A 16,512-nucleotide genomic window follows, 5' to 3' on the forward strand; every position below is an offset into this window, starting at 1 on the left:
GCTGAAAAATTAGCTGATAGCCTTACAGGATTTTTCTTCTTTTTTTTTTGTTGTTTTTCCCTTGTTGTTTTTAATATTTATTCTTCATCCTAAATTTTGTCAGTTTGATTACTGTGTGTCTTGGTGTAGTCCTCCTTGGGTTTATACTATATGGGACTCTGCTTCCTGGACTTGGGGATATCTTTTTTTTCTTTCCCATATTAGGGATATTTTCAGCTACTACGTCTTCAAGTACTTACTCAGGTCCTGTCTCTCTCTTTTCTCCTTCTGGAACCTCTATAATGCGAATGCTGGTGCATCTGTTGTTGTCCCGGAGGTCTCTTAAACTGTCCTCATTTTTTATTTTCATTCTTTTTTGTTTATTCTGCTCCATGGCAGAGATTTCCACCATTCTGTCTTCCAGCTCACTTCTCTGTTCTTCTGCATCATTTATTCTGCTATCGATTCCTTCTGGAGTATTTTTCATTTCATTTTATTGTATTGTTCATTTTAGTTTGTTTCTTTTTTAGGTCTTCTAGGTCTTTGTTAGGCATTTCTTGCATCTTCTTGGCCTGTGCCTCTGTTCTTTTTTCAAGATCTTGAATCATCTTTACTGTCATTACTCTGAATTATTTTTTGGGTAGATTACTTATCTCCCCTTCTGGGGCTTTACCTCGTTCCTTCATCTGGGACATATTTCTCTCCTGTCTCATTTTATCTGACTTTTTGTGATTGCAGTTTCTCTTCCACAGGCTGCAGAGTTGTAGTTCTTATTTCTACTGTCTGCTCCCTTTTGGATGAGGCTTATCTAAGAGACTTTTACAAGCCTTCTGATGGGAAGGACTGGCTGCTGACCATTGGTGGGTAGAGCTGCATCTTGTTCCTCTGGTGGACAGGGCCGTGTCAAGGGGTGTGTTTAGTAGGAAACTGTAAGCTCAGGAAGACTTTAGACAACCTGTCTGCCAGTGGGTGGGGCTGTGTTCCTGCCCTGTTGATTGTTTAACCTGAGGCGTCCCCATACTGGGGCCTACAGGCTATTTAGTAAGAAAATGTCAGCCTCCAGAACGGCTCACACCAGTGAGTACTCTCCAGAACTCCTGCCACCCTCGTCTTTGTCCTCGAAATGAGCTTCTGTCACTACTCACCTTTGTCGGAGGCCCTCCAGTACCAGCATGCAGGTCTGACCTAGTATCCTATGAGTTTCCCAGTGTGGATATAGAAAATTTGTTTTGGTATTCCAGTTATTTAGCTGTGATTTTGGTGTTTTTGTGAGAGGAAATGATCTCATGTCCTTCTACTCTGCCGTCTTGTCTCCCATCCCACAGTTTCTTTATCCATTCCATTTTTGATGGACACTTAGGTTGTCTTCATATCTTGGCTGTTCTGAATACATGTGAACATGGGGCCGCATATATCTGTCCCAGTTAGGGTTTTCTTTTTCTTTTGATAAGTACCCTAAAGTGGAATTGTTGGATCATGTGGGAGTTCTATTTTCCTTTTTTGAGAAACATCCATACTGTTTTCTATAGTGGCTGTACCAGTTTACATTCCTGTCAGCAAGTCACAGGGGTTCCCTTTAACTCACATCCTCGCCAGTACTTGCTGTTAATTGTCTTTTTGATAACTGCTAATAGTATACATTGGAATATATGAAATAGACTATATTACATATGTAATTTATAATTTTTTTTACTGGGATTGTTTGGGTTTTTGCTGTTGAGTTTTGTGTTCTTACATGGTTTGGCTATCAGCCTCATATGAGATACATGATTTGAAAATGTTTTCCCTCATTCAGTAGGTAACCTATTCATTTTTTTATGGTTTCCTTTGTTGTGCATAAACTTTTTACTATGATCCTATCCCGCTTATTTATTTTTGCTTTTATTGCTTTTGCTTCTGATGTCAGATTCAAAAAATCGTCACCAAGATCTGTATCAAGGAGCTTACCATCTCTGTTTTTTTCTTAGGAGTTTTAAGGTTTTATAGTATTAGGTCTTATATTTCAAGCCTTTAATCCATTTTGAGTTTAGTTTTGTGTATGGTGTAATATAGTGGTCCAGTGTCATTCTTTTGTCATGAGGATGCCCAGTTTTCCCAGCACCCTTTATTGAACAGACTGTCATTTCCCCATGTACAACATTCTTGTCTCTCTTATCATAAGTTAATCAACCATACACACATAGGTTTATTTCTGGGCTCTTTATTCTCTTCCATTCATCTGTACATCTGTTTTTATTGGCAGTGGCATACTGTTTTCATTATGGTAGCTTCATTATAGAGTTAGATGTCAGCAGACATGATGCCTCCAGCTTTGTCTTTCTTTCTGAAGATGAATTTGGCATTTTGGGGTCTTTCTGGTTTCATATAAATTTTAGGATTGTTTGTTCTATGTCTTTGAAAAATGCCATTGGAATTTTGATAGGAATTGTGCTGAATCTGTAAATTGCTTTAAGTAGTATGGACATTTCCATAATATTGATTCTTCCAATCCACATGCATGGAATTTCTGTTTATTTGTATCATATTCAGTTTCTTTCATCATTGTCTTGCAGTTTTCAATATCCAGATCTTTCACCTCTTTGGCTAAATTTATTTCTACATGGTTTGTTCTTTTTGAGGCAGTTGCAAACAGGATTATTTATTTCTCCTGATAATTCATTAGTAACGTCTGGTTGCTTTCTAGGTAACTCTGGGAACTGGGGAGGACACGAGATTCTATACTCTTACTTTTGTCAAGTTTATATCTTCCTACTGGTACTCCTTCTTGCCCTCTTTATCCCCCTAACCTACTCCACACATTATGCTTACTGGTTTTTTGCCTTCATTTATTTTTTGAACAGATGTTTAATTTTCTTCCATTGTGTGCCAGGTGGTGTTTGTTCTTGTTGCCTGGTTTACGTCAGTGAACAAAAGCAGATAAAAGCCCTTGCTCTGGTAGGCTTTACATTCTGCTGGAGGATGCAGAAAAGTAAACATAAAATAAGAAAACTATATAATGTATTAGAAGGTCATGGTGCCATCAAAGAAATAGAGCAGAGTGAGGGAGATTGAGAGCTGCAGAGTGGAGGTGGGGGTGGGATTTTAAATAAGTGGTCTGTTTAGGCCCCATTAAGTTCTTAAAGGGATTAAGAAACCCAAGTGGATATCGAGGGGAAGATCATTCCAGGTAGAAAAGACAGCTGTCACAAAGGCTTATATAAGCAGGAACATGTATGTCATGTTCTAAGAAAAATAAGGAAGCCATTGTTTCTAGAGAAGGGCAAGAACAAAGGGGAGATGGTGGATGAGGTCATCGAGAAAATAGGTGGTGGTGTTTAGTCACCAAGTGGTGTCTAACTTTTTCGTGACCCCATGGACTGCAGTACACCAGGCTTCCCTGTCCCTCACCATCTCCTGGGGTTTGCCCAAGTGAATCAGTGATGCTATCCAGCCATCTCATCCTCCATCACGCTGTTGTTCTACTTTCAATCTTTCCCAGCGACAAAGTCTTTTCCAGTGAGTCAGCTGTTCATATCAGGTGGCCAAAGTATTGGAGTTTCAGCTTCAGCATCAGTCCTTCCAGTGAATGTTCAGGGTTGATTTCCTTTAGGATTGATTGGTTTGATCTCCTTGCAGTCCAAGGGACTCTCAAGAGTCTTTTCCAGCACCACAGTTCAAAAGCATCAATTCTTCGGCACTCCAAGTCTTCTTTTTGCTGACTATATACACCTTTTCTGTCTTCAGCTACAAGGAATGCTATCAATCTGATTTTGATATTGACCATTTGGTGATATCCATGTGGAGAGTCATCTCTTGTGTTGCTGAAAAAGGGTGTTTTCTATGACCAGTGAATTCTCTTGGCAGAATTTTGTTAGCCTTTGCCTTGCTTCATTTTGTATTCCAAGGCCAAATTTGCCTGTTACTCCAGGTATCTCTTGACTTCCTCCTTTTGCATTCCAGTCCCCTCTGATGAACAGGACATCTTTTTTTGGTTTTAATTCTAGGAGGTCTTCTAGGTCTTCACAGAACTGATCAGCTTCAGCTTCTTCAGCATCAGTGGTTGGGACAGAGACTTGGATTGCTGTGATATTGAATGGTTTGCCTTGAAACAAACCAAGATCATTCTGTTATTTTTAAGTACTGCATTTTGGACTCTTTTGTTGATTATGAGGGCTACTCCATTTCTTCTGTGGGATTCTTGCCCACAGTAGTAGATACAATGGTTATCTGAATTAAATTCACCCATTCCCATCCGTTTTAGTTCACTGATTCCTAAAATGTTGATGTTTCCTCTTGCCATCTCCTGCTTGACCATGTCCAATTTACCCTGATTCATGAATCTAACATTCCAGGTTCCTATGCAATACTTGTTCTTTACAGCATTGGATATTACTTTGATCACCAGACACATCCACAATTGAGTGTCATTTTCCACTTGGGCCTAGCCGCTTCATTCTCTCTGGAGCTGTTAGTAGGTGTCCTCCACTCTTCCCCAGTCGTATATTGGACATCCTCTGACCTCAGGGGCTCATCTTTCCGTGTCTTATCTTTTTGCCTTTTTATATAGTTCGTGAGGTTCTCACAGCAAGTATACTGGAGTGGTTTGCCATTCCCTCCAGTGGATTACATTTTGTTAGAACTCTCCACTATCACCTGTCCAGCTTGGGTGGCGCTATATGAGAGTTCTGCACAAAGAAGAGAAATATTGTGTTCTAAAAGAGCACCTGACTTCTGAATTGGGATTAGCATGTAGAGGGCAAGCATGGAAACTAGGAAACCAGTTAGGAAGCTATTTCCGTAATCCCAATGACAGTTGATAGTGGCAGACATCAGGGTGGTAACAGTACAAATGGTGAGAAACAACTGGATTCCGAATCCATGTTGAAAGTAGAGTTAACAGGTTATGCTAGAGATTGGATGTGGAGGTAAGGTGGCCAGACCAGGGGTAGGAAAAGATGGTCAGGAATAGCTTCACAGGTTTTTGCCTAAGCCCATAGAGGTATGGAGTTTTATCAACTGAGATAGGAAAGACAACAAATAGAGATGCTGAGTAGGCAGTTGGATCCAGGAATGAGTTCAGAGCAAGGTCTGTGCCAATATACGAATTTGAGGATCTTCAGCAGTGGTGTGTAAAGCCATGAGACAGAGTGATAGCAGCAAGGAATGAGTGTAGACAGAAAGTCAGAGAATCAAGGAGGTGTCTTGTGAAATTATAAGTTAAGGGAGAAAAGCATCAACTAGCAAACGATATTGAGGAGGAGGGACCAGTAAATTTAAGAGAACGACCCTAAAAGTGTACTAGCCCAGAAACTAAGACAAGATCCTTTATCAAAGAGGAAGGAACAATCAGCTTTGCCAAATGCTTAAGTCTGGTGAGAACTAAGAGTTGAGGATTATTAGTTGTAGCATTGCCAGTGATAACCTTCATAATCTGTTTCATTTAATGCTTGAGGCAAAACTTTAAGGAGTAAGTTTAAGACAAAATATGAGAAAAGGAATGAGAGACCATGAATACAAACAACTATTCGGCGTTTTTGTTACATAGAGGAATAGAGAAATAAAGTGAGGCTGGCGGGAAAATCAAGTTGAGACTTTTTAAGATGAGAGATATAGCTCCTGTTTGTTCACGGGAAAGATCCATAGACAGGGGAATTTGATAGAGAAGGAATAATTGAATTCTTAGAACAATATCCTGTCCTAGAGAGGTTAGGGCCTGGTACACAGGTAGAAGGATTGTATTTAGGTAACAACATGGATAGTTTGACTTTAGTGACAAGCAGAGTATGTAGATACTGATAGGTGCTTAGATGTAGTTTTGAGAGTTAAAGTTCTTACTGCTTTACTTCCTTCAGTAAAGTAGAAAACCTATTATAAATGCACCTAATGGCAATACAATTTGACATTGGCATTTTGACATATCACCAAGTTATTCACGAACAGATACTGAATTCATACTGTGTACTAGGCATTGCTCCAGATGATAAATATATAAGTGAATGAAAGTCCTATCTTTAGGGAACATCTGTTTTAGTGGGGATGGAAACAGGATAAGCATATTTATATCAGCTTCAGTTTATGGTACGAATGAAAATGAAGCAGTGCAAAGGGAAAGCGGGGCAGTTCTTTTTTATAGGTTGGTCACAAAAGTCATTTCCGATGAAGTAATAGCTGAGCAGAGATCTGAATTAAATGAGAGAGTAAACCATGCAGGTACCTGCACAGAACATTTGAACCAAAAAGAACAGCCAGTGCCGAGGCCCTAAACAAGAACATCTTGCCATATTTGAGCAGAGGACTGGTACGGCCGAAGCAGAGTCAGTGAGAGAGTGGGTGGAAGAAGTCAAGTTCCAGAGACATAGTGGAGGGCCCAGATCATTCAGGCCTTGAAAACCATTAGGAGGACTTTGGTTTTTACTTTGAAGTAGGATGCTGCCATGAGAGGTTTTGATGGATGAGTGATGTGATTTTATTTCTGTTTTAAAAAGTTCACTGTAACAAATCAAGGGGCAGGCAGGGGTGGGACAGACAAGGGTAGAAAGAGGGTGACATCTTGTTCTGTCACTGTAAATCTTAGTGACAGATGATGGTGATCTAGTACTAGCAGTGGAGATGGTCAAAGTTGTTTGATTCTGGCTGTATTCAGAAGGAATAGCTGAAAGGATTTGCTGATAGCTTGCATGCAGGATGAGAGAGAAGTTGACCGTAAGGTTTTTGGGCCATCTTTCTGGAAGGCTAGATTTACTATTAATTGAGGTAGCAAACCAGGGGCAGAAAAGTTTTGAAGAAAGAATATCAAGAATTTGGTTTTGACTAATTTAATTTGATCTACTATTTGATATTTCCATCCAGTGTCAAGGATGCCATTTTGTGTGCAGCAGCATGGGCATATGAAAGGTCAGGATTGGCAAAAAGTTTGCGTGTCACCAGCCAATAAATACAGTGTATTTAAAGTTGTAGCTTAGATAGGGTAATTATGGGAGTAAACAAATACAGAAAAGACGTAAGAAGCCTTGGGGTACTCAGGACTTAAAAGTCAGAAGTTAGAAGTCAGGTTGCTGAGGAGCAGTCCACCAAAGGAAACAAGAAACTAGTACCCAGTGCGGTGGGAGGAGACTGAATGCGGGGTCGCAAAAGCCAGAGGAAAGACCGGGAAGGCAGGAATGATCAGGTGTATCAGATGCTCACAAAGTATGTAATGTGCAGGCGGCTGTTATTTTTTGCTAAGTTTTACTTGATGGTTACTCTTGGGTACAGCTGTCTCCTGTCCATCTCTAGACTGAAAGTGTCACGAGGTCAGGGATCTTACACGCAACATGTGGTCGAAGCTCAGAGTTTGTTGAATCTGTACTCCTCTTCAAGCCCTCATCCCTCATCTCTCTAAACTTGTATTCAAGTACGTCCTTTACATTGCTGCCCATTTGTCTGACCTTTCCTGCCTAGAAAGCTTTAGGGGCTCCCCTTACCTTCACTGTAAAACTCTGGCACCTTTCCTGACAAATCCATCCATGTCATCTTTTTCAGCCTCATGTCCTACCACTTCCTATTCATATACCTATACCCTAATATGGATTAATTTGCAGTTCTCTCTATAGACTGTATGATTTCATCCTTTCGTGGCTTTACTCCTCCTGTTTTTTCAGCCTGAGGTGACTTTCCTCCTTTGCTTGGCTAAAGTCTAGCTTGAAGAAATCAGGAAGGTTTTGTGAGCCAACTCATTCAATCAGCTTCTGTGTAATCTGTCACAGTTCTTATTCTCTGTTAAATTTCTTTTGTATGTCTTTGTATGTTTACCTTCCCAAAACTATAAATTATCTAAAATCAGAGTATATCTTTATCTTTCTCTCCCATGATACCTGTCACAGTGCTGTCTTCTTGGTAAGCACTATAAATACTGTGTTTTAAGAGAATAGGAAAATGAAGGGGAAGGCACACAAATGTGAGCTGGAGATTGAATCACTGCCTTGGCAGTAAGTGGGAAAAAATGGTACATGGTAAAGTCCAGAGTAGATCAAAAGGTAGATGTTTGAAAGAAATGATAAAGGTGTACATTTATATATATACACACACACACACTTTGTATAAAGGAGTGCAAATGCCTATGTTGAAATAATAGAAAAACAGAAAAATCATTTTTAACCATTCCTTGTAATTCCTAAGTTATTATATAGTATATGTAGTATGTGCTGAGTCATTCAGTCATGTCCAATTCTTTGTGATCCTTTGGACTGTAATCCACCAGGTTCCTCTGTCAGTGGGATTTTTCAGGCAAGAATACTGGAATAGGTTGCGATTTTCCTCCTCCAGGGGATCTTCCCGACCCAGGGATCGGACCCATGTCGCCTGTGTCTCCTCCATTGCAGGCGGATTCTTTACCCACTGAGCCATCAGGGAAGCCCACTAATAGTGTATATTTGAATATATGAAGTAGACTGTATTACATATTTTATAATGTTTTTTTAATACTTTCATATTAAATTTTTAGGACATCAATGCAAGCCTGAATTAAAAAAAGAATTTCTCCCTCCTAAGCCATGGCATATCAGTTGTATAGAAATACCACATTGGGAAACAGTCTTCAGGAGAGCCTCGATGAGCTTATACAGGTGAGAAACTAAAAATCAACATTTTTATTTAGATGGATGTATAGTAATTCTTGTTCTCATAATTATGAAAATAGCATATTGTGTGCAGCTTTAACTTTAGACAAGTTAATGCAAGTCTTGAGATGTAAATTAGAATTTTTGAATTCATATTTTTAATTTTAGGAAAATTAACGTTTTTTACATAAACGTCTCATCCAAGTACATATTGTGTATTTCCATTTATTTTCATATATCTTGAACTTTGATGAAGTTTATTAGATTTTTTTTTTAACATATTACTGATCCCAAGTTTTCTCTCAAGACGTGGTTCCTTCAATTTATCAGTGAAAACTTCTTTCCAGACACTGTGAAGGAGTGACAGACAAAAGTTTTGTCCTCATGTTGTAACATCACTGCATGTTTTCTTTTCAAAACTATGTTTGTTTCAAGATGGTGTAAGAAAATACTGTCAGGTTTTGCTTATTAATTGCCTGTTATCACAGAAAAAAGAACAAGGAATTCAAGTTTAGAGGCTCTGATTAACCTTAGTTAAATTTTAGATGATAACTCATGTATTTTTATTTTTGTCTTTAATGTTCTTCCCAAACAGGATTCATGACCTTTATTTTTTCTCAGTCTCAACAGATTACCCCCCAACTTGCCCTTCAAGTTCTACTTCAGTTTGATAAGGCTATAAATGCAGCATTGGCACAGAGGGTCAGGAACCGAGTCAACTTCAGGGTAAGGATATATTCTTAAATCTAGAAGCTGCACCATGGTTGTTACAATAGTGATTTTACAGTACCTCCGTATTTATTAATCATAAAAAGAGATGACTTAATCAAACTTTAAAACTTGTTTTAGAACAATTGAATCCTGTTTTATATTTAAATGATATATCTACCAGTTCATCCACTTAATGTGAGACACAGTTGTTTTTGGATTTTTATTCCATTATTTCATAAATCAGCCTATGTATGTTTGGCTACCTTCCCTGAAGAGTTACTGAGATTTCAAACATCTGAAACAGTATCTTCAGGATTGAAGGTAAGTGAGAGTAATCTCTAAGGATCAGTTATGATTTTTAAACTCTGGCCAGGGAAATATAATGTAATTTCTAGAAATTTCATGTTGTGTCCCACCTACTCTTAGATAGCATGGCTTACTGGCAGACCTGCTGGCAGATAATGATCTCTTCTGGTAGCTAGGTCTCATAGGAATCATTTGTACTTTGAACAGTAAGCCCAAGCCGAACAAAATCTTAATTTGATAGTAAATTCAGATTAAAAGATATGAAAATCATCATATAAAAAGAACATAGATGTTAATTTGCGTTTAAGAGAATGTCAGTGTTTGGGGTTTTTGGTTTTAGCTGGTGATGAAAAACACAAAAGACAAAATGCCATTTATTCAGCAAACATTTCAATGCCTGTCAGTACAAGGCATTGTTCTGGATATTGGGTATAGAGGGCAAAAGAAGACAAACAGCGCCACATTTGACTTAGTTACGTGAAGGGATAAAATCTGCATGTATTTTATATTTGTAAACAAGTCACACCAGTTTCCCATGCCTAATAATTATCTAGAGTAAAATATGTCTTTATAAAATTTCATCATTAGATTCTTGAACAGTAGTAATTCTGGCAAAGTTAGCGCTTTTTTTGTACGGTCATGCATACACATCTGCCTAGTTTTTTATTTCAAAACTTGATCCTTTAAATTGAGCCATGTTGGTACATAAACTTTAGCCCATGTAGAGAATTTGTTTACAGACTCATAGGGTTCATAAGGTCTGAGTGATCACCTACTTATTGTAGATTTCTAGTATGAATCTGTTTAAAGGATTTAAAAAGTGTTAGTTATAGATACAGGTAAAAAAAATGTGGGAAAAATGTATATTAAAGATACAGTGTAACTGCATATTATCATATACAAGGAGTATTTTGAATAGAAAGTATTGAATTTCAGCATATTTCAATGTTCACATGCTAATTGTAAATGACAGTGACCTACCTAGTTCACATTATTGACACAGCTACCACCGACTGGATATGACAGTAACCTACATGTTCATAGGATCATGGATTATACACACACTCAGGGATGCCAGAAATGAACACTGAAGTTGGCATTTGGTTTTTCAGCCTTCCAAAAGCTTCAAACTATAGTCAAAAGAACAGATCTAATTTAAAAAAAAATTTTTTTACACTTACAACTCTGTCTTTTTACTTAACAATATGTGCTGAGTGATTTTCAATGCATTAATCCCACACCTCTACTGAAACTTCTCTTGCCAAGTTATTGATAAATCCAATGTACAATCAGTAATACTGTTGATTAATTTCTTGAAAACCATAGCTTTCCTTCTATCCTCTGACCCCTCTCTCAGGCTGCTGTGTAATTTTCCTACTGTCTGTATTACTTAATTGTTGGTTTTCCTAAGGGGTTATCTAGGGCTTCACATATGCTCCTTTCATGATCTCATCCAGTCTTTGACTTTAAAGCTGATATTCTCCCATGCTTGCTTTTACAGTCCAGCTGTTCACTGGATGCACAGTAAGTTGTAGCTCAAACTCAAATTTAACTTTCCTCTCAAACCAGCTTTTTCTATGAATGCGTTGTTACACGAGCCAGAAACTTGGGAATAACAAAGACTTCTCTCTTCACTATCCAGCCATATCCAGTTGGTTGTCAAGTTTTGACAGATCTGCTTTCTAAAACCTCTCCACTTCTCAGGACCCTTTGCTCCTGCTATTGCCCAGCTTCTTTCACCTATTTGACACAGCCAGCTAAAGTATCAGCGTCTTAGGGGCTCTCCTTCCTCCAGTCAGACTCCCCTCTAGTCTGGTCTTCATGCCATCACCAAAAATGCAATTTTGGTACATTACTGCTCTGCTTGAAATCCCTCATTGACCTCCTAATACCCTCAGGATATGAAAGCTTTCCCAAGGTTCATGATCTCTTTTACTTAGGACCTCTTGTCATATTCTGGTTTCTGGAACTTATTACCCCATTCCAAGTATTTGTCTTCATTTCTGCTATCCCACCTTTCTTTCCCTTGACTCCTTAGTCTTTGGAACGCAAGCATTCTCTGTCCTGTCTTCTACACCCATAGGTGCCCCTGCTAGACTCCAAGTAACTCAGGCTCACATAGCACTTCACACTATGTATTTACTTGTTTTAATGATCTTCCCTGCTCAGCTAAACCTCTTTGGTGGCAGGGATCATATGCGTATTGCTTACCATTGTATCCTTAGCACTTAGGATGGTAATTATTCCTATTATTTAATGAATTTAGTAAATTAAGTCATAACCATTATAGTTTCCCTAGTCATCCTAACTTTGTAAGACATTAAGTTATGAGACATTAAGTAAATGAGAACTCACATTTTGGTATTATAGATAACACTGTTTTTTCTGGTTTGAAGGTTGTAGGCATATAACTTATCTTACCAAATACTAAATTTCAGTATTTTGTGAATCCATGTGTGTGTGTATGTCGCTCAGGTTTTGATTATATTCTGCTGGCATTCATCCTTGCACCTTCATTACACTCTTCCAAAAGACCCTTTTAATGTTCAGACACACATTTTTCCTAAAAGAAATTAGTTAGAAGAATGTCAGTTACACAGGACAATAATGTTATCATCTTAATGGCTAATATAGTAATGTTTCTAGGAATTCCATGGATTTGTACAAATTTGGAGAATTAATATACACAATAAAATAAGTTGCTTTTTAAAAGTATTTTCATAAAAATTCAAATGCATTTTCATAATTTCACCACATGAGGGCAGTAGAAATACAAATTCAAATTTCCCTTCAGCTTTTCTTCAGATTTCAGGTGAGTAATTTGCAGGCTCTTCCAGTGCTGGAAATAGTCTGTTAACTAAAATAAACTCTTAACTTGGCATCTTTATCTAGGATTTTTTTTTTTAAGTAATAGTATGGTATTTTAACACTTAGCTTGTTTGCTTTATTTTCTTTAATTCTCATCCTATTTTGAGAATTATGTACTTGTAGCTAGGATTTCTTAAGTTGTCTGGAGAAAAATGTGAGGGGGGAAAAATGACTTTTCATGGTTTGCCTCAATGTTTTGTTTTAAAGGGCTCTCTAAATACATACAGATTCTGCGATAACGTGTGGACTTTTGTATTGAATGATGTTGAATTCAGAGAGGTGACAGAACTTATTAAAGTGGATAAAGTGAAAATTGTAGCCTGTGATGGTAAAAGTAAGTGTCTACCCTAATTACTATGAAAGCAAAGCTACTTGAAATCTTGTTGTCATGTGTCTTTAGACAGTCATCTGAAAGTAAGGGGGGAAGTTGGCTAATGATCTGCTCCCAACTAGAGACCTGGCTTCTTTCTCAGATTCTAAATTCTGGATCTCAAATAGTCCTCTTACTAACTTTAGCTATAAACATTTCATATGACACATAGACTACTTGCACAGGTTGAATTTGTGTTGGGGGAAAGGGGATCAAATTAGTAAGCTTTTCTTCCCTATTTGTTACAGGTTTGAAGTATTTCTCAAGCTTTTTCTTTTTCTTTAAGGAAGCGTTTAATTTCAATAATTTATCCTATGGTTTCTGTGTTGTTGGATAGCTATACATTTTAAAGTGATTATTTAAAATCTTTTAAATAATTATAAGAGCCCCGTCAGTCATAAAGGTACACCTCTAGTCTTCTCATCTGTTACTCGCAGATATTTTCACAGCAGACCTAGGAACTTGTTCACACCTTTAATGTTTTAGAAACTGTTTTTCTCTGCTTTCTGTCCCATGATTAAATTCAATTAGCAAAAATAAAATAAATATAAAAATTGTATTTTAAATATACTTACTTTTACTTTATATTCTGAACAGTTTGTATTTAAAGCAATTATTCCTGAAATTCAGTAGAGAAGACTGTCACATTCCAAGAAGGGGTGTTGTGAAAAGCAACAGAAAGACAAGTGTGGAAAGCAAAACACTACATTTCTTGGGTTATAGGTCTTTATTGTTATAATTTGCATTTGAAAGAAACTGCTCTAATCACTGAAAAGATATAAAGACAGAAAACCACACAGAAGAAAAGACATCATTTGTAACATCATCTGGAGATAACGTATCAACGTATCACTTGAGTATATTATCGTCTAGCCTTCACTTATATGTATCTTTATAGTAATACTCATTTGTGAATACATTGTTTTTCACACAACTCATTAACTGTTGTTCTCTTAAACCTGATTTTTGATAGCTGCCTGAAATTATACCTTTCTCTGTTTTTAAAGAAATTGTCATTTTCAGATGTCAGTCTCTCTAAAATGAGCAATGTTATAGTGGCTTGTACGTTTCAGAAGGTTAACTAGGAATAATCATTCTAAGAACTTTAGGATGACTTTTAGGATGATATAGTTATCATATACTTTGGTCCTTGTTATAACAGCAATAACAAAAGTGTTTAAAAATAGCTCCTGGATCACAAGTGATAACATTTCTGTACGTCAGCTAATGTATTTTTTTTTCCAGGTCTTTCTTATAATTTAGGCTAATAGCATCCTTACAACCCTTAAGTTTTCAAACTTTTACTATAGAATTTGAGCACTACTGTGTAATTTCTAGACCTCTACCAAAATGAGTTAATTATATGGATCAGTAGTATCCTGATGGAAATTTTCTGTCTGTACTCTCCTGTAGCTACATCTGATAGTAAGCACTTGAAAAGGATTAGGGTAGCTGAGATATTTTAATGGTCTCCTTTTTATTAGTTAACCTTTAACCACATATGCCTAGCCAGTGACTACCATATTGGACAGCATAGATATAGACTAGCAGAGTGTCAGTTTCAATTATTTGAAACATATTTAATAGCCAAAAAGTCAGTGAAGGCCCCTGAGCAAACTTAATATCAAGGAGTCCATGTAAGCATATGTATTTTACTTACAAGTGGTCCTTAAAGTATATTTCTCTTGTTTCTTAAAGATAAAAGATGTATCTTGTTTTCTCAAACTTTAGTGGATATAAAGTACAAATCAGCCTTACCTCCTTCAGTGGCTTCTGAGGAGCTTGCTTCACTTACAGCACAGTATAAGTGATTGCTCTTCAAAGAAAAAAATTGAGTATTCAAGAAAAGTTTAGATTGTGTTCCATGTTCCTCTGTGTCAGCAGAAAAAAAGTCATTAAAATATAAATGGCTGTGGCAGTTATCTATTCCTAACCAGATAAATGCAGTGCTACTGTGAAATAAAACCATTTTTTCTACAGGTCAGCTTTCTGAAATACAGTTCAGTTCCTAACAGAGAAGCAGAGAAAAAGTGATAGTGGCTAGAATTTGGGTTTTTTTTTTTCTCACCAGGAATTAAATACAAATTTCTTCTGATTATACATTATTGTCCTTTGTGGTTTTAAATTTTGGGAAAGTAGAGAACCTGAAAAAAAGTATATAAACCGAATGTAATATAACATGATTTTTCTTAACATAAATATAGAGGCTAAAGGTTGACTTTCCCATTAAGGTAAAACAACATTTAAGTACAGAAGATACTACTGTGGTCAGCTTTTTGTCTCCCCTTCTTCACCACTGTTAGTTCCTGTTTTACTTTTGAAAGATTTTCTCGAAATATTTAAGTTGCTTCTTGAATTCACTCTTTTTCTCCTCTATTTCCTAGATACTGGCTCCAGTACTACAGAATGAATAGAAAAAAGAAATGGCTTTTTTAATGCCATCCTGTTAATGTTCATCGCTTTTTGAAGAGAAGCATAGAAGAGACTTTTTTTTTAATTTATTCTAGCATTGCAGAAATGACTACTCTGAGCTATAGAGAATTCCAATAGAAAGAAGCTCATAACTCTGTACCCTCTTTAGTATACAGCATGAAAAAACAGAACTTTTTTTTTATGACAAATCAAACATTGTTGCCTTCCTAGGACCATTCCTTAATAAATTCATTTTAAAACTCAATGTGAGTAATAACTGCTAGAGCTACTAAACTCACAATATGAAGATACTAGGTTAAGCATTTTGAAAGAGTACCATGTTCCTTGCAGAGGAAAGTAGAACATGCGTTCATTTCAGTAGAGTCAAGTTAGTTATCAGTTGCAAGTTTAACTGATGAAAGCATTAGCAGGGCAAAACCAAAATTCCAGACTGGAACTCTCCTTATAAAAATCTTTTTTTCAAAGTGCAAAAACAAGGGTAATCACTGGTGTGAAAAACTCAACTAGGAAAAAATTAGACTATCTTTAGACAGCTTATATAGCTAAAATAAGGGCTTCCCTTGTAGCTCAGCTGGTGAAGAATCCACCTGCAATGCAGGAGACCTGGGTTTGGGAAGATCCCCTGGAGAAGGGAAAGGCTACCCACTCCAGTATTCTGGCCTGGAGAATTCCTGGGTTGCAAAGAATTGGACATGACTGAGTGACCTTCATAGCTAAAATAAAACCAAAAAACCTATTTGCAACAATATAAAATAGTCTTCACATGACATATAAATAAATTGGCCGTAACAGTCAAGTTTCATTTCTAGAGTGTGCTACATCTTACCAGTTACTAGACTTTCAGTAAAAAGTCCTATTAACTGTCTGCCATATCTTTGTGTACCTGAAGGAAAAGTTTTGTCAGTCTAGGAATACATGATGAAGAATGTGGCATTTCTAAAATGTCTCGCAGAGTGTTTATCATTTAGTAGAAGCAGGCTTTTACAGCCCCATCCTGTGGTCCCCCCCAATTCAACCCTTTTCAGCGTGACGTCTTTTCACTCTCCATCATAAACCTGTTAAAATATTTAAAAGATCTTTATATTGCACACAATCCCTCAGCTTTTGTTGTTGAGAAAGCATGTTATTAGAGGTGTCATCATTTTTTAACTAATCAGTGCTCAAGTCTGATCTGTGTAAGAGAAGGGCCAACATCACTAACTTCATTATGGTAAACGCTAAGTGCTGTATGTGTTTTTCCTCTAGATAATCCTCACAACTACCCTGGAA

General features: G+C 37.1%; 2 protein-coding genes across 4 annotated transcripts in view; both read left to right on the forward strand.

Annotated features, from left to right (window-relative positions):
• The window catches only part of BNIP2 (BCL2 interacting protein 2), a 45,475-nt gene extending 36,967 nt beyond the window's left edge, over positions 1–8,508 (forward strand). For all 3 annotated transcript variants that reach the window (XM_043471800.1, XM_043471804.1, XM_043471802.1), the window contains one exon: positions 8,441–8,508. The gene's annotated coding sequence lies outside the window, so the exon portion shown is untranslated. The remainder of the gene's footprint in view (positions 1–8,440) is intronic.
• On the forward strand, positions 8,438–15,487 carry GTF2A2 (general transcription factor IIA subunit 2). Its single transcript, XM_043471806.1, has 4 exons — positions 8,438–8,561; positions 9,177–9,281; positions 12,648–12,774; positions 15,195–15,487. The coding sequence occupies exons 1-4, from the start codon at positions 8,490–8,492 to the stop codon at positions 15,218–15,220; spliced, it is 330 nt and encodes a 109-aa protein (XP_043327741.1). The 5' UTR covers positions 8,438–8,489; the 3' UTR covers positions 15,221–15,487.
• The last annotated feature ends 1,025 nt before the right edge of the window (positions 15,488–16,512 follow it).

Source organism: Cervus canadensis, chromosome 6 (assembly GCF_019320065.1).
Source record: "Cervus canadensis isolate Bull #8, Minnesota chromosome 6, ASM1932006v1, whole genome shotgun sequence".
NCBI classification, from domain to species: domain Eukaryota; kingdom Metazoa; phylum Chordata; class Mammalia; order Artiodactyla; family Cervidae; genus Cervus; species Cervus canadensis.